This window comes from Podarcis filfolensis (genome assembly GCF_964270895.1).
Source record: "Podarcis filfolensis genome assembly, chromosome: 13".
Taxonomy (NCBI): Eukaryota; Metazoa; Chordata; class Lepidosauria; order Squamata; family Lacertidae; genus Podarcis; species Podarcis filfolensis.
In genome coordinates this window covers 53,915,217-53,936,926 of record NC_139615.1, presented here as the reverse complement: position 1 = coordinate 53,936,926, position 21,710 = coordinate 53,915,217, and the positions used below count along the sequence as shown (strand labels likewise).

The window sequence follows — 21,710 nt, the reverse complement described above, 5'->3', positions numbered from 1 at the left end:
CCATACTTAGGCCAACAGTGATACATGTCCAACAACATAGTTCTTTAAATAAGTTGGGCGCTTGGAAACTCTGCCAGACTGCCGGGGACTGGTAGCCAAGTCCGGGGGGCCACACAATTCTTGCTGAGGCTGTGGTGCGACCCTAGGTGGCGTTGAAACCAAATCCCCTGGATCCGCTGCTGTGGGTGGAGCCTCCGCAAGTGGAGTGGTCTGAGTCTGTGGTAAGTCTGGCAGACCCTCTGAAGCGGCTTGGTTCGGCTCCACGCTGGCAGTTTGCGAGGGAGGTCTAGGTGGAGCCTCGCCATCTGTAAGTGTCTCTTCTGGAGCCACAAGCGCAGTTGGGGGCACCACGGTAGTGTCCAAGTCCCCAACCCTGCGCCTAAGCTGGTCTATGTGCTGGCGCCACAAGCATCCCTCTTCGAATGCCACCTGGTACGAGCGAGGTCCAGTGACTCCCACTACTGTGGCTGGCACCCAAGGAATGTCCCCCACATAGTTCTGGGCAAAGACCTGGTTTCCTGGAACAAATGACTGTGGCGCGTTGGCACAGCCTGGGGGTTCGGCCACAGCAAAGTCCGGGTGCAGCCAGTCGAGCGGTGACCTGAGGCGGTGGCCCATAAGCAGTTCAGCAGGACTCCGCCCTGTGGCCGCATGAGGGGTGATGTGTTGCACGAACAAGTATTCAGTGACCCGCTCGTGCCAGTCTCCCCGGTCCAGGCGCACCAGTTGCTTCTTTTGCCGAGCGCACCATTCTCTCCGCTTGCCCGTTGCTGGATGGATGAAAGGGTGCCGTTAGGGCATGGCGGATGCCCAGTCCCAAAAGATACCGCTCAAAAGTGCCTGATGTGAACTGCGGTCCGTTGTCGGAGACAAGGACATCAGGACACCCATGCATCGCAAAGAGGCCTCGCAGCAGCCGGATGACGGCCTCGGTAGTGGTGGAGGGCATCAGGGCCACCTCCAGCCATTTGGAATAGGCGTCCACCACTACCATAAAGGTCCGGCCGTGAAAGGGGCCAGCCAGAATGATGTGCACCCTTGACCAGGGTGTCTTTGGCGTCTCCCAGGTGTGTCCCTTAGCTGCTGGTGGTGCAGGCCTCGACTCTTGGCATGCTTGACAGGCGCACACCCAGGCAGTGATGGCATCGTCCATGTTAGGCCACCAGACGTAACACCGAGCCAACGCCTTCATTTTGACAATTCCCGGGTGGCCAACGTGCAGAGCCTCCAGGACGCGCTGACGGAGTCCCTGGGGAATCACGACGCAGTCTCCCCACAGCAGACAGCCGCGATGAGCCGAGAGTTCATGTTGTCTGGTTGCGAAGGGCTGGAACTCCGATGCAAAAGGCCCTTGTGGCCACCCCTTCCACACCCAGTTGAGCACCCAGCTGATGGTGCGATCCTGGGCAGATGCGGAGGCCACAGTGGCAGCCGATAGAGGCGCTGCCGGAAGATCCTCAATCAGGAGGAGCGATGAAGCTGGAGCCGGGTCTTCCACAAACGCTGGAAGAGGGCAACGGCTGAGGGCGTCGGCATGGCCCATCGATTTCCCTGGGCGATGGACGAGCCAGTAGTGGTAGGCAGCCAGGAAAACAGTCCATCGCAGCATGCGTGGCGAGAGGACCGGTGGAGTTGGACGATCACCGGCGAGGAGGCCCAGGAGCGGCTTGTGGTCAGTGATGAGGTCAAAAGTCCTGCCATAGAGGTATTCATGGAACCTCTTCACTCCAGCCACAAGTGCCAGTGCCTCCTTGTCGAGCTGGCTGTAATTCCGTTCTGTCGGAGATAGCGTCCTGGAAAAGTAGGCGAGCGGTGCTTCTCTTCCGTCTGGAAAACGGTGACTAAGGACAGCGCCGATGCCAAAAGGTGAGGCGTCTCAGGCAAGGACCAGCGGCCTGGATTCACTGTACTGTACCAGCACACGGTCCGATGAAAGGAGAGCCTTGACCACATTGAAGGCCGCCGTCTCCCGATGACCCCAGGACCAAGGCGTCTTTGTGCTGAGGAGTCGGTGAAGAGGCTCAGCCACCGTGGCTTTGTGGGGCAGGAACATGTTATAAAAGTTCAGCAGCCCCAGGAATGCCTGCAACTCCATCTTGTTCTTTGGGATGGGGGCCTGCTGGATAGCGCGGATCTTGGATGTGGTCGGGTGAAGGCCGGAGGCGTCGATAAGATAGCCCAGGAACTCTACCTGTGGAACGGCGATCTGGCACTTCTTCCTCTTTACCTTGAGCCCAGCCTCTTGGAACCTGGTCAGCACGGCACGGAGGCGCTCGAACAGCTGCTGGTGTGAGTCTGCGGACACCAAGACGTCATCAAAATATGGTACCACGCCCAGAAGCCCTTGCAGGAGACGCTCCATAAGGCTTTGGAAGATGCCAGGAGCCACACTCACCCTGAACTGCAACCGGCGGCAATGGAATGCCCCTCGGTGGGTGACGATCGTCTGGGCTTCAGCAGTGGCATCATCGACGGGCAGTTGTTGATAGGCTTGGGCAAGGTCCAGCTTAGCGAAGACCTTACCCTCACCCAGGGAATGCAGCAGGTGTTGGACAACAGGAACCAGATAAGCGTGCTGCTGAAGTGCCTTGTTGATCGTGCACTTGTAGTCAGCGCAGATTCTCACCGACCCGTCTGGCTTGACAGGCGTGACGATGGGGGTTTCCCACTTGGCGTGGTCAACCGGCTCCAAAACTCCTTGGGCGATCAGCTTGTCCAGTTGTTCATCCACCTTAGCCTTGAGAGCAAAGGGAACCCGGCGTGGCTTTAGCTTGATGGGGGAAACTTGTGGATCAAGACTAAAGGAGATGGGCGTACCTGTATATTGCCCCAAAGTGCCGTCAAAAACCTCGGCAAAGTCTTTGACCAGACCCTCAGTCTCTGCGTTAGAGATGCAGTTGATGCCGGTGACTTCCAGGCCGAGGGCATCAAACCAGTCTAGCCCTAGGAGGCTTGGCCGCTGACCTTCGACCACCACCAACCGGAGCAGGCCCGAAAAATCCTTGAAGGCGATCCGGAACCGGCCAACGCCTACCACGGGAATGTCGTTTCCCTGGTAGTCTCTCAGGTGTACGCGGTGAGAGTCGAGTTGCCTTTTGGACATTCTGGGTACCAGTCCTTTGATGGTGCTCCAAGACACGATGGACAGGGCAGACCCGGTGTCGATCTCCATGTCACATGGAACTCCTTCAATGAGCACCGTGACGCTCAGCTTGCGTCGCGTAGGTGAGTCGGTTTGGCCAATCGTGGTTCCAGACGGGCAGCGGCAGTTGGTGAGAGCGAAACAGCTTTCCTTGGCAGACTGCAGTGAAGACTTGAACTTGCGAGTCGGTGAAGGGGGGGTGTCAGACGGAGCCGATCGGCAGACCTTAGCGATGTGGCCCCTTCTGGAACACTTCCTACAGATGGCGTCTCTGAATCGACACTTGGCACGGGAATGGTTCCCTCCGCAGCCGGCACATTCCAGTTGGCCCTTGGACTTCTGTTGGAACTTCCTGCGCTCCCGCTTTGTCTGATGCACGTCATCGTCTTCACTGGAGGATGCCTCATCACTGCTGGCCTCTTCATGATGCACTGGAACTGGCTTCCTAGCAAGACGCGGGCTGCTGGACTTGCGGATCTCCTGGGCCCCTCGCGCGGGGCAGCAGGCTGCTATCCGCAGCTTGGAGAGCCCTGCAGGAAACTCCTGCAGGGCTCCCCAAGCTGCGAATGTCTGCCCCGCGCGAGGGGCGCTCTGAAGCAGAGCGCCCCTCGCGCGGGGCAGCAGGCTGCTATCCTCAGCCTAGGCAGCCATGGGGGAACTCTTCTGAAGGCTGGCGGCGGGAGAAGGGCTTTTCTTCCCACCGCCAGCCTTCAGAACAGCCTTCTGAATGTTGGCGGTGGGGAGGAAAACCTTCCTCCCACCGCAAGTCTTCAAGACAGGTCCGGGAACAGAGGAGAAGCGCTGCGCACCTTCCCCTCTGTTCCCGGACCTGTCCTGAAGGCTTGCGGTGGGAGAAGGGCTTTCCTCCCCACTGCCAACATTCAGAATGCTGTTCTGAATGTTGGCGGTGGGGAGGAAAACCTTCCTCCCACCGCAAGTCTTCAGGACAGGTCCGGGAACAGAGGAGAAGGCGCGCTGCGCTTCCCCGCTGTCCCCGGAGATTTCCCTGTGGGCTTTCGTCTTGCGAAGCAAGCCCATAGGGAAATTCGTCTTGCGAAGCCGCTAAAAAATCGGAAAACCCTTTCGTCTTGCGGGTTTTTCGTTTAGCGAGGCATTCGTCTTGCGGGGCACCACTGTATATCATTATTAAATAACGATTACAAAATATTTACTGACATACTGGCTAATAGATTACAAAGAGTACTTAATGAAATTATACACAAGGATCAAGCTGGCTTTCTACCAGGCAGGCATATGTACAATAATATGAGAAATATAATAGATATTTTAGAATATTTGGAAGCCAGAACTGACCAAAAAGCAATTCTGATGCTGGTAGATGCCGAAAAGGCTTTTGACAACATCCCCTGGATTTTTATTGGGTGGGTGGGGGGAGAATAGAAGCTATGGGATTCGGGGGAAATTACAACAGGGGCATTTAGGCAATATATAGAGATCAGAGAGCAAAGCTGATATTGAACAACAAAATAACAGAGGAATTTAAGATAAGTAAGGGGAGCAGAGAAGGATGTCCCCTTCACCCTTATTGTTCATCATGGTGCTAGAATTGCTAGTGATTGCTATAAGAAAAGACCAAGATGTAAAAGTATAACAGTGGGGGGGGGATCACATAAGATAAAGACTTCTGCGGATGACCTGATACTAACTACCGAAAACCCGGAGGAAAGTGTACCAAAAATAATAGAAAGAATCCTCGAATTTGGAAAGGCGAACTAATATCAGTGTACTGGAAGAAGCAAAGATCACCAGTGTTGAAGCAATGATTCTTCAACATCAGCTTCGTTGGACTGGTCATGTTGTGCGGATGCCTGATGATCATCTTCCAAAGCAACTACTTTATTCCGAACTTAGAAATGGAAAGCGTAATGCTGGTGGTCAACAAGAGAGGTTTAAAGACTGTCTCAAGGCAAATCTAAAAAAATGCTGTATAAACACTGACAACTGGGAAACACTGGCCTACGAGCACTCCAGTTGGAGAACAGCCTTTACCAAAGTGGTCTTGGGCTTTGAAGACACTCGAACTCAGGATGCAAGAGAGAAACGTGCTAAGAGGAAGGCATGCTTGGCAAATCCACACCGTGATCAACTCCTGCCCGGAAACCAATCTCCCCACTGTGGAATCACATGTGGATCCAGAATTGGCCTCCACAGTCATCTACGGACTCATTGTTAAAACCGTGTTTATGGAAGACAATCTTACTCGGCTACGAGTGATCACCAAAGAAGAAGTAGTTAGCAAAGAATATGTCTATACAAGAAAAAGAAGAATTACAATTTCAGGACTAAAGATAGTAAATAAGGCTAAATATCTGGGAATTTGGTTGACAAACAAAAATACTAATCTATTTAATGATAATAATTTGGAAATTTGGAAAGAAATTAAAAAGGATCTGGATATTTGGAATAGGTTAAAATTATCATTCAGTGGTATCAGTAGTAAAAATGAACATGCTTCCCAAAATGATGTTCTTATTTCAAATGATACCAGTAATTGGAGGGACAGGTTGTTTTAAACTATGGCAAAAAGATTTATCAAGATTCATTTGGCAGTATAAAAAACCAAGAATCAAACACAAATTATTAATGGATAGTAAAAATAGAGGTGGATTGGCATTACCTGATTTGAATTTGTATTATGATTTGGTCTGTCTAAATTGGCTAAATGTGTGGATTGTATTACAGACTGCAGACATTGGATTTATAGGTGGCACTGTGGGTTAAACCACGGAGCCTAGGACTTGCCGATCAGAAGGTTGGCGTTTCGAATCCCCGTAACGGGGTGAGCTCCTGTTGCTCGGTCCCTGCTCCTGCCAACCTAGCAGTTCGAAAGCACCTCAAAGTGCAAGTAGATAAATAGGTAAAGGTTTACCTTCCGGCAGGAAGGTAAAAGGCGTTTCCATGCGCTGCTCTGGTTCGCCAGAAGCGGCTTAGTCATGCTGGCCACATGACCCGGAAGCTGTACACCGGCTCCCTCGGCCAATAAAACGAGATGAGCGCCGCAACCCCAGAGTCAGCCACGACTGGGCCTAATGGTCAGGGGTCCCTTTACCTTTACGGGTGGCATGCATATTTAGGACATGAGAAGGTGAAAGTCCACAGAGGATTTCTTAAGCATATTGTAAGAAAATCACTATGCTGAGCGTGGGAAAAAATAAAGATCTTTTAGAACCCAAAAAACGCCGGTGGCTCTCACCATTGGAGGTGATAGCAGTGAAAAGGAAGAATACGGAACCAAAATGGGTTACATATAAGGATTTGTTAGAAGAAGAAAATAACAAATTGAAGCTGAAAAAATATGCGGAAATAAAACATCACCTGACAGGGTGGATTCAATATCATCAATTAAATGAGGTGTTCAAAATACTGTAGATAACTAAAAAGGATTTGCAAAAGAAGTCCCAATATTAGATAAATAATTATTACAAAATAAGAAAAAAGTAATCTCTAGAATATATGGAATTTTATTAGAATGGAAGGTTAAAGATGAGCAAGTAAAGGAAGTAATGATTAAATGGGCAATGGATATAGGTAAACCTATTCAATTATCATCATGGGAAAAATTATGGAATGAGAATTGGAGATTTACGGCTTGCGATGCCATAAAGGAAAATTTTCTAAAGCTGTTTTATAGATGGTACATAACACCAAGCAAAATATTCAAAATGTATAAAACAAAAGCCAAAATGTGTTGGAGGTGTAACCAAGCAGAGGGGACACTGTGGACCTATAATAAAATTAAGAGCTTCTGGGATATGGTATATGAAGAGCTGAAGAAAATATTTAAACAAACCTTTATTAAAAAAACCCAGAAGCTTTTCCGATGGGCATATTAGACTCCAACTATGCAACAGAATATTCCTGTATGCAACATTGGCAGTGAGAATCTTAATTGCAAAAAATTGGAAAAAGATAGTACCAATAAAAAAAGAGTGGCAAGATAAATTATTTGATTACCTTGAATTGGCCAAAATGACGAATTCAATTAGGGCACAATCTAAACAAAAATTCCAAAATGAATGGGGAATATATAGAGATTATCTAAAAAAGCAGTGTCCTAAAATCAATACCTGGACTTGCTTTGAGTAATTTTTGCAAAACAAAATATGGTGTAAAAGAATAAAATATAGAGAAAACTAGGGAAAAGGAAATGGGAAAGAAACAGTTTACCAAATATGAAATTAGACCTGCGCTAAGGACGAAGGAAGTCCATTAGAAAAGAATAAGAATTGAAATATGGATATACGTTTATTATTTGTTTTGTATCTGTATCTGTATTTTTTTAATTAAAAAGTCTGTTTGTGTTGTAATAAAAAGCTAATGAAAAGCATATAATTCATTTTGTAAGCTTGCACCCAGTTTTCCAATCTGTTAAGGTGATTGTGAATTCTGATTCTGCCTTCTGCGGCAATTGCTCCCCCTCCCTGTTGGGTGTCACCTGCAAATTGGATAAGCAACCCTTCAATTCTGCAGCACCCCACTTATCCCTTGCTTCCAGGATGATGAGGAACCATTAATGAGTACTCTTTGGATTCAGTCAGTCAACCAGCTACAAATCCACCTAACAGTTACCTCGTTCAACCCACATTTTACCAGCTTCCTTGCAAGAATATCATGGGGGACACTGTCAAAAGCCTTACTCAAATCAAAATACAGGAGGTGGTTCACAGGGCTCCAGGCACTCATCCAAGGTCTGTGTTCCTTTGGAGAATTGAAACATGGTGGAGAATGTCGCACCTTTAAGAAATATGGTTTATTCACATATTTACACCTTCAATCTGCACAGAGGGAATCTAGATCTTACAGCATGGTCATTTCAAGCAGGGATTGAAATACAGCCGTGCAGCACTGGAATCAAAGGCATCTCTCCCAGCCAGCCTTCAGTCAGCCTGCCCAAGAGGGATACCAGTTTTTTTCTGTCTCTTCTTCTTCCCAGCACATCTTGCTCCAAAGACTCCATTTTCCTGTCATTTCGAACCCACACCATATGTCATGTTAGTGCCGCTATCCCAGGTGAGGCCCTGGTTTGGAGAGAAAGCTTAGCCTGTGCTTTTCCACTAGCCTTCAATCTTCCCTCCAATACTCCAAATAATCAAAATACTATCATTTATTAATTTCTAGGGTTTAGGGCCCCTGCTCCCCCACAATACTGCCACCCTTTTTAGCAAAAGGGGCAGCTTTCCACAGCTGTGCAGAACAAACAACAGAACAGTTACTGACAGCATTCAGAGCAATACATCAAAACAGATGATAGCACAGCAACACATTTTAAAACACAGTAACAGTTCATCTCCAAGTGACCTCCAGTTTCCCTCGAATCCTTCAGGCCTTCTCTTTCCTCTTGGGGTTCATTTTGGCCACCATTCTGCATCCCAATGCAGCTTCTCAGTAACCCACACTTGACAGTCAAGGTGATAAATTTCCAATAACTCTCCAATGTTTAAGCCAGGATGTCAGCCTCAGTATGGATGTCAGCCTCAGATGTCTCACCCAAAGCTCCTCCTTTATCACTATTATCATTACTCATCCAAACAATTCCTAAACATTGTTAACAGTTTTCGTCATTACAGGCATGGAAAAAGTAAACAAAACAATTATTAGCCCCCCATCCCACCCAAACACATCACAGCATTTCAAAACCAGTGTTGAACTTGCAGGCAGAGTCCCCTCATAAATTAGTTCAGAGTCCCAAGAAAAACCCTCTTGTTGTAATAGCCTGCCTGGGTTTTCTAAAGAATTCTTACTCTTGAGTAAACACAGTTCTCAGTCAACCCAATTCCTTCTGGGTTGCGGGTCAGGGCCTCCTAATTCACACCCAAGTCCCATAACCATTTCTGTAACTGCTTCAAACGCAATCCCAAGATCCTAGCTGCTCCCTCTCTAGCACATGGGGGATCTCTTCCCTGGGGCCCATTCCACCCCATCTACTGACCCATATTCAAAATCAAAATCTTGCCACCATACTTTATCTGGAGCACTTTCTTCAGAATCTCCAGGCCTGGCCCACCCACATGGGTGGCCAGAACTCAACCCCCCCCCCTTTGCTTACTCCTGGGGCTAAACAAAAACAAGTAACTTCCCCAGTGGCTTCCTTCCCCACTTGAGGCCTTTCCCCACCTGTCAAGGACACTTGAGTCACCCAAGGGCCAAATCACTGGTGTTCGAAACCTCACCAAATCCAGCAGGTACACAAGCTTCACATTTCTCTCTTTTTTTTGTTAAATAATATTTATTAAGGTTTTACAAAAAACCAAAGTTTACAGAATAAAGAAAAAGCATAAAAAAGAGAGAAATAAGAGAAAATACAAAAAATACAAAAATACATAGCGAAGAAAAAAGGAAAAAAAGGAAAAAATACAAGATACAAAAAACAAGTAGATAAGAAAAAATTAAAAACAAATCAATTTTTTTATATCTTTAGGCTCATTTGCTTGTTTCCTTGACCTCCTCACACCTCCCCTTTTTGTATTCCCATTTACATAATCAATTCAGCAAATCCTTACCCTCTTTCCTTTATCTTAATTCTATATCTTAACATATTATAACTATATTTTTTCATCCATTAACAATCCATTTTTGCATATTCTTATTAACCTTGTTGCTAATGCCACTTAATTTCAATCCAGCATCATTTTAACATTCATTAATTTTACAATATTTCTGCAAATAGTCTTTAAATTTCTTCCAATCTTCTCCCACCATCTCTTCTCCCTGGTCTCGGATTCTGCCAGTCATTTCTGCCAATTCCATATAGTCCATCACCTTCATCTGCCACTCTTCCAGGGTGGGTAAATCTTGTGTCTTCCAATACTTTGCAATAAGTATTCTTGCTGCTGTTGTTGCATACATAAAGAAAGTTCTATCCTTCTTTGGCACCAATTGGCCGACTATGCCCAGGAGAAAGGCCTCTGGTTTCTTCAGGAAGGTATATTTAAATACCCTTTTCATTTCATTATAGATCATCTCCCAGAAAGCCTTAATCTTTGGGCACGTCCACCAAAGGTGAAAGAATGTACCTTCATTTTCTTTACATTTCCAACATTTATTTTCGGGCAAATGATATATTTTTGCAAGCTTGACTGGTGTCATGTACCACCTGTATATCATTTTCATAATATTCTCTCTTAAGTCATTACATGTCGTAAATTTCATACCAGTGGTCCACAACTGTTCCCAGTCAGCGAACATAATGTTATGTCCAACATCTTGTGCCCATTTAATCATAACAGATTTGACCGTTTCATCCTGCGTGTTCCATTTTAACAGCAAGTTATACATTCTTGAAAGTATCTTAGTTTTGGGATCTAACAGTTCTGTTTCCAATTTTGATTTTTCCACCTGGAAGCCATTTTTTTTGTCCAAATTATAAGCCTCTCTTATTTGATAATAATGAAGCCAATCTCGCACTTTATCTTTTAATTTCTCAAAACTCTGCAATTTCAATTTGTCTCCTTCTTGTTCCAGAATTTCCCAATATTTCGGCCATTTGGCCTCCATATTGAGCTTTTTCTGAGCCTTTGCTTCCATCGGTGACAACCACTTTGGGGTTTTGTTTTCTAGTAGGTCCGTATATCTTATCCAGACATTGAACAATGCTTTCCTGACAATATGGTTTTTAAATGCTTTATGTGCTTTAACCTTGTCGTACCACAGATATGCATGCCACCCAAAAATGTTATTAAAACCTTCTAAGTCCAAAATGTCTGTGTTCTCAAGAAGCAGCCAATCTTTCAACCAGCAGAATGCTGCTGATTCATAGTAAAGTTTAAGGTCTGGCAGGGCAAATCCACCTCTTTCCTTTGCATCAGTTAATATTTTAAATTTTATTATGGGCTTCTTGCCCTGCCAGACAAATCTAGAAATATCTCTCTGCCACTTCTTGAAACAATCCATTTTGTCCAAAATTTGCAGTGATTGAAACAAAAATAACATTCTTGGCAATACATTCATTTTTATAACAGCAATTCGACCCAACAAGGAAAGCTTCAAATTTGACCATATTTCTAAGTCCTTTTTCACTTCTGACCAACATTTCTCATAGTTATCTTTAAATAAGTTTAAGTTCTTAGCCGTCATATTAACCCCCAGGTATTTTACTTTCTTAACCAATGTTAAACCTGTCTCCTTCTGAAACCCCTCTTTCTCAATTGGTGTTAAATTTTTCTCAAGAACTTTAGTTTTTAACTTGTTCAGCTTAAATCCTGCCACATGACCAAATTCTTGAATCAGTTCTAATACTCTTTTAGTACTAGATTCTGGCTCCTGTAACGTCAAAACTAAGTCATCTGCGAACACTTTCAGTTTGTATTGTTTGGCTCTGACCTGTATACCTTTAATCAGACGGTCCCTTCTAATCATATTTAGCAAAACCTCCAGGACCGAGATAAACAGCAATGGGGAAATTGGGCAGCCTTGTCGTGTCCCTTTCTCTATCCTGAGTTCCTCTGTCACCACATTGTTAACAATTAGTTTAGCCTTTTGTTCTGAGTAAATTGCACTTATACCATTTTCAAACCCTTGACCAATCCCCATCCCCTGGAGATTTTTCTTCATAAAATTCCAAGAAATATTGTCAAAGGCTTTCTCCGCATCTAGAAAAATTAAAACTGCTTTAGTATTGATATTCACTTGCAACTTCTCCAAAATGTTAATTATATTCCTCGTGTTGTCAGACAAGTGTCTACCTGGGAGAAAGCCGGCTTGGTCCTTATGTATCACTTCCACTAATACTTTTTTTAATCTATTAGCCCAAATATCAGCAAATATTTTATAATCCACATTGAGCAGGGATATGGGGCGGTAGTTCTTAAGTTGTGTCTTTTCAGACTCAGTTTTCGGTATAAGCGTAATATAAGCCTCCTTCCACGACTCTGGCGCGTTTTTCCCCTCCAAAATTTCATTACAAACCTCCTTTAGTGGTTGAATTATCCAATCTTTCAAAGATCTATAATATTTTGAGGTTAAGCCATCTGGCCCTGGAGATTTGCCCAACTGCATATTCTGAATGGCACCTTCTACCTCCTGTTCTGTAATTTTATGGTTCAGCATTATCTTATTTTCTTGAGAGATTTTTTGTAATCCATTTGTTTTTAAAAATTGGTCTGTATCAAACTCTTTCTGTGGCCCTTGCGTATATAACTGTTTAAAATACCTCTGGAAGCATTTTCTAATTTCCACTGGATTCTGAATGTTCTTTCCTTCCACTTCCAAGTTAGTAATAGTGTTGAGCTTTTGTCTTTTTTTCATTTGCCAAGCTAGCAATTTTCCACATTTATTAGCCGATTCAAATGTCCTTTGTCTCATTTGTTTAATTTTCCATTCAATTTCCTGATTCATCATCTTCATATATTGCACTTGGTATAACTTTATATCTCTCAGAATCTCTTGTGACTTTGGTTTCGCTCTCAGTTTCTTCTCACCCTCTTAGTTTTTCCAAAATTTTATCTTTTTTCTCATTTTGGGCTCTCTTCTTTACTGCATTCTGTTGAATAAGAAACCCTCTCATAACTGCTTTACTTGCGTCCCAGATTATTCTTTTTTCAATAGTGGTGTTCAAATTTATCTCAAAATAGTCTCTCAAGGTTTTTTGGGCCTTCTTGGTGACCTCTTGATCTCTAAACAAGGTGTCATTCATCTTCCATCTGAATGAACCGGTTGGTGTTAATTTCATCTCCATTTTCACAGCATTATGGTCGGAGCAAATTTTTGGGCAAATTTCCACTTTTCGAGTCTTAGGTGCCAGTCCTCTAGTTATCCAGATTTGGTCAATTCTTGTCCATGTCATTTTGGCTTCAGAAAAGAAGGTTCCCTCTCTACCCAAGGGGTTCTTAGTTCTCCAAATGTCAATCAAGTCCATATTGTCAGTCAATTCAAAAAAGGTTTTTGGTAGTCTGCCATCTTTGGTAACTACCTGTCTCTGCGACTTGTCCATGTTTGTAGATACCACTCCGTTCATATCTCCCATCATTACGATGTTGTAGTCCATATAGTCTAACAATGTCTCATGCAACTTCTTAAAAAATTCAGATTTCCCCTCATTTGGTGCATAAACTCCTACTATCAAAAATTTTTCTCCTTGTGTTTGAATTTCGATTGCCACAAATCTTCCTTGATCATCTTTAAAAATGAATTTCGGTGATAGGCTCTCTTTTGCATAAATAACTACTCCTCTCTTTTTAACCTTGTCCGATGAAATAAACTCTTTTGAGGCCCTAAAATTTAATAGACAGATTTTTACACAACCAACTGTTCAGGACCTGCTAGCGGACAGCGATGATCAAATTACTGTTATAGTGGCTGAATTTTTGAGTGCTGTCCATGAAGAAAGAATGGGCCATGATAGAGAGACTTAGTGGTTCTTAATGGTAGGTGATGTTGCTGTGTTGTATTATATTATCTATGTACATCGATTTATTTTTTTGGAGTTAAGAATAGGACTGGGATAAATTGTGTTCGCTGAGCCCGTATTTTATACAGTCTGTATATGATGTTTGTTTGATAATGTGTGGTGTGCTATGCCTAATAAAGGATTTTGAATTAGAAATAAACTCTTGACCCAATCTTTTATTAATCAATACTTTCCTGTGTAGCCTTATCACATGTGTTTCCTGTAAACAAATCAAGTCCAATTGTTCCTTTTCCAATAAATGAAAGACTTTCCTCCTTTTCTCCGGGGAGTTAAATCCATTAATGTTCCAACTTAACAGTTGCAGAGACATGGTGTATTTATTTTACTTTCCTCCAACTGCTCCCAATAATTCCTCTTGTTCTGACGGTGGTATCACTTTCTCTAGCTTGTCCAATCCCAAAGGTGGTGGTACTATGTCTAGTACTCCTGATTTTAAGGCTCTTAGCTCTTCTACAGCTTCTTTTTGCAGGTCTTCTCCGTGTTCTCTCAAAATTTTTTCTTTATCTTCCACTGATCTTATTTTAAACTTTTTCCCTTTAAAAGTAAAGGATAGGCCTTGGGGGAATTCCCACCTAAAAATGGTTCTATTTCCTCTCAGCAGGGCCACCAAATCTCCGTAATTAGACCTAAGGTCCAAAAGGTGTTTCGGAATGTCCTTAAATATCTCCACTCTTGATTCGTTTATTTCCAGGGTCTTCTGGAAGTGCAGACTCAGTATTTTGTCTCTCTCCTCTTTTGATCGGAGGGTAATCAAACAGTCTCTCGACCTGTTCTTTCTCCCTCCTCTTCCAAGTCTAAAGGCACTTACTATCTTAAAGTCTTGCTTATCATCCAGGTTCCAAAAGTCTGCAAATTCCTGTGTAAGAAAATCACCTAGGCTGTCTTTTTCAAGTTCAGGTACCGCCCTGATCCTCAGATTAGTCTGTTTCTCCCTCAGTTCAATCATAGACAAAAGCGACTGATGGTCCCCAAGCTGTCTGCATATCGGTGTTATCTTTTCCTCTACAGCCGCTGCTTTTTCCCTTGCTTCCTCAGCTGTCTTTCGATTAGAAGTAGATTCTTGCAGCAGTTTTTCAATGAATTCTGTATTGGAATTCACCTTCTGCCCCAGGTTGTTAATGCTAGAAGTATTTTGGTCAATTTTAGTTGTAGCTTCAGTAACTTGCTTACTTAATTTTTCCAATGTTTCATAAATTTTATTCAGTACTGAAGTAAATCCCTCTTCAGAGGCCATTCCTTTCGACCCAGCTTGTACAGGATCTTCCCCCTGTAGTACAGGAGGGCCGGATGCAGATGGTCTACGCTGCTGGGATACTGCACTGGTCTGCTGCAATCTGACCTTGCCTGATCTTGTTATTTTTTCATCCATCACACTTTGTCTGAGAATCAAGGTCAGTCCCACGGCCAAAGCTTGTTTTACAGTGGAAATTCCCAAGCTAGTTGAAAATGGAAAATTCCCCAGCTGGTTGTAACAATTTCAGTGTTCCTCTAGGGGGACACAGTAGCAGTCAATAATATTGTAATAGAATATCTTTCCAACTTTTCCAAAGTCCCCCTTCAACAAAGTAGGCAACAGTTTCAAGTCCAAAGAAGTCCTTCAACAAGTATCTCCCTTGCAGAGTTAACTGTCAAAAGGTTACACTGTCCATAAATAGTGCGACTCTCAGTACAGCAATTCTAATAATCCTGGCAATCCGTTCCCAGGGATTAAGTGGTGGTCTTTATTCCCTTTTCTCTCCTTCTTTTCTTTTTTTTTTGCAGGCAACAAATTACTTTCCCCTCTTCCCTCCCCTCTCCTGCAATTCAGGAAGGGAATTCTTTTGTTTTGACGTTTGGATTTGAAACTTTTAAACGCAATTCTCCAGGTCTTAGCTTAAACAGTCTTTGCTTTGATCTATATACAGAAAGCGGAAGGCGGACTTCCTGTTTACGCCTTCCCGCTTCAGTGCCAAATTACTCCCTTTTTTCCCTTTAATCCCCAATCTTTAAGCTTCACCTACTCACGGGTAGTTGTTTAGTAGCCGAATTGTCACAGGAAAAAGGTCAGCGCTCTCCGGCAACAGCTGTGCGGCTTCACTCCACGGAAAGAGCAATTAGCTCTCAGCACCGCGCCACACTCCCGTTACGCTCCGGAGCCCCTCGCGGGGTTCCCTCACGAATTGTGGGGGGCGCTGAAGGTGCCCGCCAAGTCCCACGGTCACAGGCTTCACCCACCTGTGATTTTCAAAAGGGTCCCCGCTTCGCCGTAGCGGCAAGACCCGATTTCCGCGGAGCTTCTCCCTCCAGACTAGAGGGAATCCGCCATTGCCGATGGCGCCGCCTCCGGAAGTCAAGCTTCACATTTCTCTTGCACTTCTGGCCATGCAGACACACCTCCTCCTGAAGTTTTCCTTGCATGTTCTCCATGAAGGAAAACTCTGCCAGCTCACTTTTCATCTTCCATCACAGATTCAGCAGGAGTCATCTGCTTCTCCTTCCACCCCCGAATACACCAATCCAGCAGCCGTCTGCTGCTCCTCTGGCTTCTCTCTGAGTGCACTGGAAGTTGCCTTCCTTACAGGTGCTGGCTCCTCTCCCATTTCCTCGGGCACAACTTCCAACTCAGTGGGAGCCAACTGCTCCCCCACTCCAGCCAGCTCATCCTTAGCTCCATTGCATCCAGCTACAGACTGCAACTTTCCACAGTCCAAGCCTTTCAATTGCCCATCCACATTCTGGATCTCTCCAGCCAACCTTTCCTCTTGGGTGCTTGGCAGTAGGACTCCAGGGTCACTCCCAGACTCCCATAGCATCTCACTCTCTTCGCATGTGGTATCATGCTCTCTGGCTCCATTTTCTTTTTCCTTTCTTCCTCATCCTCAGCAGGTTTCCAGGGTCAACTAGAAGCAGCTCTGCCAGCCAGCCTTCCTCCAGGGCAATTTCTTTTGGCACCCTGGGAGGAGTTCAGCAGCCTCTCCTCAGCTCCAGCCAATGCAGTACCTTTTTCTTCCACTACCCTCTATCCTCTGATCAGCACCTCGTAACTGGGCTTCCACATCAGCCCTCACCACCTGCAGCTGTTGGTCTATCCAGAGGCGTAGGAAGGTCAGGTGGTACCCGGTGCGGAAAATTTCTTGTCACCCCCTCCCCAAATTGTTGTTTGGTTTTTTTGCCTGCAAAAATGGTTTTACGTTATTTCATATTTTCTTAGAAAGGAATGTGGATTCTGAGCCTCTGATAACAAGTAGGCGACTGTGGACAGATACTTAAATCTACAGGATGGATTGTGTTTTGGCTTGTGTTATTTTATTTATATTTATTGTTTATTTATTTAATAAAATTTATTTTAAAAAAACCTGCAAAGTGGTTTACCAACAAAAAACAAAAAAAAACACAGCAGTAAAATCAAGAAAAATTAACAATCCTACTTTAAAACATACAAAAGCTAAAATATTAAGATTTAAATTACTTCAACTTCCTAAGCATCTAGGTATGCTTGCCTAAAAAAGAATGCCTTTAGCAGGTGCCTGAAAAGAGTCTAGCAAAGGCATGTGCTTTGTTGAAATTTCAGCATTCACGACATAGGAAAACGGCCAAGTAAACAGCTATTTTCGTGGAGGAGGGTCAAGATATTAACTGATATGCATGAAATTTCATATTTAGCTATATAATCCCTAGTGTAGTAAGATGCCTTTGGAGCTGGCATTTTTTTAAAAAAAGTTTTTTATGAACCACCCTAGTAGGGCAGTAATTGTTCCTTGATAATTTGTCACCCCCCTCCATGATGGCACCTGGGGTGATCCACCCCCCGCCCCCTCTCCTTCCCTCCTGGGTCTATCAGGTGTTTTATATCTTGTGGAGAGGCCCTCCCTTCAGCAAACTGCTGGCTTTGGCACTCCTCCATCAGCTTCATTTTGCTCAAGGAGTACTGCTATTCCTCCCTCCATTTTGACTTCAGGCGCATGTTGCTCCTAGGCCTTCTCTCCAGGAAACACAGATCCCACTTTTGACATCAGTGTTACAAAATTGGGTGCCACTCCTGCTCTCTGCCAAGCGGTAGCAAGATTCCAGGGGGTTCCAGGCACTCACCCAGGATCTGTGTTCCTTTGGAGAATTGAGACACAGCGAAGACACATATCTGCCCATTGTAAACTGCTTCAAGATCTTTCAGGTAGTAAGCAGTATACAAAAGGAAATAATAATAACAACAAGGATTCCAGAATCACCTGAAAAAGGGTTGGTGGGACCTGCTTCTTGGCAAGATGAGTTTGCACGTGATCAACTGTTGGCTTCGAAAAAGGCTGTGGGAGGGGGAAAAGGATTTTTTTAATTAATTTCCCCCCCAAGACTTTATTATGAAGTTAAAATAACAATCCAGTAAGAAATACAAAGAAGGGAGGGATAATTATTTTTAATGGGCTAAAGATGGTTTGAGGCGGGGGGGGGGGAGCCAGCAAAGTGCTTTCATTTATTAATTAAAATACGTATATACTACTGTTTCTCATATAGATAAATAGATAAACAGCTGTTTGCTGTCCTCACCAGCTTATGCTAAATATTTTCATGGGCAGAAGAAGAAAATTGGTCTATAGCACTCAAAAGAGGCATTACAGCTGAAGCAGAGGAAGCCACGACTTCTGTGTAAGTGTTAAGAGGACCACAGTAACAAATCAACAAGACGTTTCTTCCTGGCTTCCAATCCTTTTAACAAAAGCACTGCTTTAAGTGGCTTTTAAAGGGTCCCTGTCCCTCACTGAGTTTAAAGAAGTGCTGCATTCCAGTCCCTGGCTAGGCCTCCACGTTAAGACATCTCTGTCTGGTTTTAAGTCCTGGCTTTTAACTAATCCCGGGAGGATGTGCTTACGTACGTGTGAGCAGGAGAGCAGCTCTTTCATTATATAGGTGTCGTAGATCTGCCGGCTCCTGCTGAGACGATCCTCCTCCGAGTCCAGTTTTTCATATTCTTTAATCTGCAAGACACAAATGTGGTGATTCAGCACACTGAGCCTTTGAGCTCCTCGATTCCTCCTTTGATGGCTCTTCTCTTGGCTTTCCCACTGCCAGACGACTGAATAACTGGAGAAACTGCCCAAAACCCAACAACAGCAAGGTTGAGCTCAGCGGCAGAGCATCTGCCTTGCATGCAGGAGGTACCAGGATCAACCCCCAATGGTAGGGCTGGGAGACACTCCTGCCTGCAATGCTGGAGAGCTGCTGCCGGTCAGTGTAGAGATGGAACAACTCAGTGTAAGGCAATGTCCTAAGTTCAACACTCCAGGCCACTTTGCCTACATCTGGAGGCAGCGAAAGCCATTCTTTGTGCGGCCGATAGAGCGGCAAAGAGCTTGATTGTAAAATCATAGTTGGAATGAACCCAAAGGGTCATCTAGCCCAATGCAGGTATCACAGCTTGAGAAACCTTGTCTTTCAAAGCAGATTAGTGCCACATTCTAGCTACGTTGCCAAATGCACGCCACTCTCCCCTTTTTACAATGCTCTTCCAGACAAGGGGAGCTTTCCTAAGATTTCTCTCCCCAGGTGACCAGTACACAGTCCAAGCAGGGCTGCTACGGCCAGCACCAGGCGCTCTCTTCCTTCCCTGCCTCTCAGACCCTGGGCTATTTTGGGAAAGGCCAGAGCAGCCTTCCTGGTGCTGGAAAGCAGGCCAGGGGTTCACAAGCTGCAATCAAGCCTCTTACCCTAACTGACTCAGCTCCATCCGTTAATTCCTCTAATCAGTTTCCATGGAAAAGAGACTTCTGCATTTACATCAGGCCTGCAGCGGCATTGACTCCAGGAAAGGATTTGCGGGGGAATGGAACAGCTGCTTAAGCCTCATTAACAGGCAGCTCTGGGTTGCGTGTAGATGCTGGTTGATTGTGGTTGCCCCATATTCAGGATGTGTTGGCACCAGAGCCCCTTGGTGTGATCCTCAGCATAAGGGCCAAGAGCCTCAGAGGAGCCATGGGTCCACCCAGCCCAGCATCCTGTCTCCAGTAGCCACTGCCTCTGGAAAGCCTACCAACAGGGCATGAAGGCAATTCCCAATCTGTGTGCCACCAGAAATTAAATGAGTGGTTTCTGTGAGCCCCCAACGCTCCTTCAACCAAGGAGGGCAGTCTGCTGCGTCCCTTGTGTGGGCAGTGCTTGGCCCCATCTCCTCCCACTCCACCTGAAGGCCGGCAGTTCTGTTGCATCTCTACACAGAGCAGGGCATTCAATCATGCCAGGCTCCCAGATGAACCAGGGGCCTGCCTCCAGAGAAGGGCTTTTGATGGATCTCTGCATGATACACTGCTCCTTGGTTAGCCTCCCACAGGGCTGTGTAAGCCTGTCGCATTTCCATATTGAGCAAAATGAAATAAACCTATCACTCTGAGACATCACCTTGCCAACAAAGTTCCATATAGTAAAAGCTATGGTTTTCCCAGTAGTGATGTATGGAAGTGAGAGCTGGACCATAAAGAAGGCTGATCGCCAAAGAATTGATGCTTTTGAATTATGGTGCTGGAGGAGACTCTGGAGAGTCCCATGGACTGCAAGAAGATCAAACGTATCCATTCTGAAGGAAATCAGCCCTGAGTGCTCACTGGAAGGACAGGTTGTGAAGCTGAGGCTCCAATACTTTGGCCACCTCATGAGAAGAGAAGACTCCCTGGAAAAGACCCTGATGCTGGGAAAGATGGAGGGCACAAGGAGAAGGGGACGACAGAGGACGAGGTGGTTGGATAGTGTTCTCGAAGCTACCAGCATGAGTTTGACCAAACTGCGGGAGGCAGTGGAAGACAGGAGTGCCTGGCGTGCTCTGGTCCATGGGGTCACGAAGAGTCGGACACGACTAAACGACTAAACAACAACAACAATAAAAAATGTTTGTTTACACAAGCCTGTCCAGATATAGAGGGTGCAGATATGTTTTTAGTTTATTGCTGGTTTTAATTTTTAATTTTTTTTTAATTGTTCTTACTAATAATTTTATTGTTTATTCTTTTTGTAACCTGCTTTGAGAGTTTTAAATGTATTATTAATTATTATTATTATTATTATACCACCCTATACCTGGGGCTCTCAGTGCACAGAATAAAATCAAGATATAAAACCACAAAATACATAATAAAAATAAAAACAACCCAATCTCCCCCCCCCCAAAAAGGGAATAGGATGTAAATCGGATCAACCAAAGGCCTAGTTAAAAAGGAATGTTTCTGCCTGATGCCTAAAGGTGTATAATGAAGGCGCTGGGCGAACTTCCCTGGGGAGAGCTTTCCACAGACAGGGAGCCACTGCAGAGAAGGCCCATTCTCATGTTGCCACCCTCTGAACCTCTTGAGGAGGGGGCACACGAAAGAGGGCCTCAGAAGCTGATCTCAGGGTTCGAGTAGGTTCATATGAGAAGAGGCAGTCCTTGAGGTATTGCGGTCCTGAGTCATTTAAGGCTTTATAGGTTAAAATCAGCACTTTGAATTGGGCCCAGAAACTAACTGGTAGCCAGTGCAGTCAGACCAGGATTGGTGTAATATGCTCAAACTGTCTTGCTCTGGTGAGCAACCTGGCTGCTGAATTCTGCACCAGCTGAAGTTTCCGAGGCAGCCCTACGTATAACGCATTGCAGTAATCTAATTAAACGACATACAAATTTTATGAAATAAATGTAAGTCACTGGGTGAGGGGTCCCAAACCAGGGGCCCCAAACCAGGACTTTCAGCAGCCACTCTCAACAGCTCTGTTCGTCTCCTTTGCTGCAATGTCTCTAAAAGCTGTCGTGTACTGAGTCAGACCCTTGGTCAATCCATCTTGCTCAATGCTGTCTACTGACTGGCAGCAATGGCAGGGAACTTTCCCAGTCGTACCTGGAGAACCTGCAACAAGGCGGCGGCTCTGTCCCCTGGGCTACAGCCCTACCGTGGAAGAAAGGGGAGGAAGAAACACTCTGGCCTGCAGTTCCAGCCTGGACAGAATCAGCTGACTTCCCAGCGTGAAGACTGTCAGCTTGAATCAGCCCTCACCAACAGGACACCCTCCAGATGTTTTGGACTATGCAACCCCCATCAGCTCCAGTCAAGCATGACAGCGCTGGCTGATAGGAGTTGTAGTCCACATCATCTGGAAGGGACTACGTTGGCAAAGGTTGCTCTACATACACATATATTACCCCCCTCTAAT

General features: G+C 45.1%; 1 protein-coding gene across 5 annotated transcripts in view; it reads right to left on the bottom strand.

Moving 5' to 3' along the window:
* GRK3 (G protein-coupled receptor kinase 3) overlaps positions 1-21,710 on the bottom strand; it is a 139,851-nt gene that overhangs the window by 50,042 nt on the left and 68,099 nt on the right. For all 5 annotated transcript variants that reach the window (XM_083583850.1, XM_083583852.1, XM_083583851.1 and 2 more), the window contains 2 exons: positions 18,416-18,517; positions 17,774-17,848 (listed from right to left, as the gene is read on the bottom strand). In XM_083583850.1, the coding sequence (XP_083439976.1) occupies positions 17,774-17,848; positions 18,416-18,517 (177 nt within the window). The remainder of the gene's footprint in view (positions 1-17,773; positions 17,849-18,415; positions 18,518-21,710) is intronic.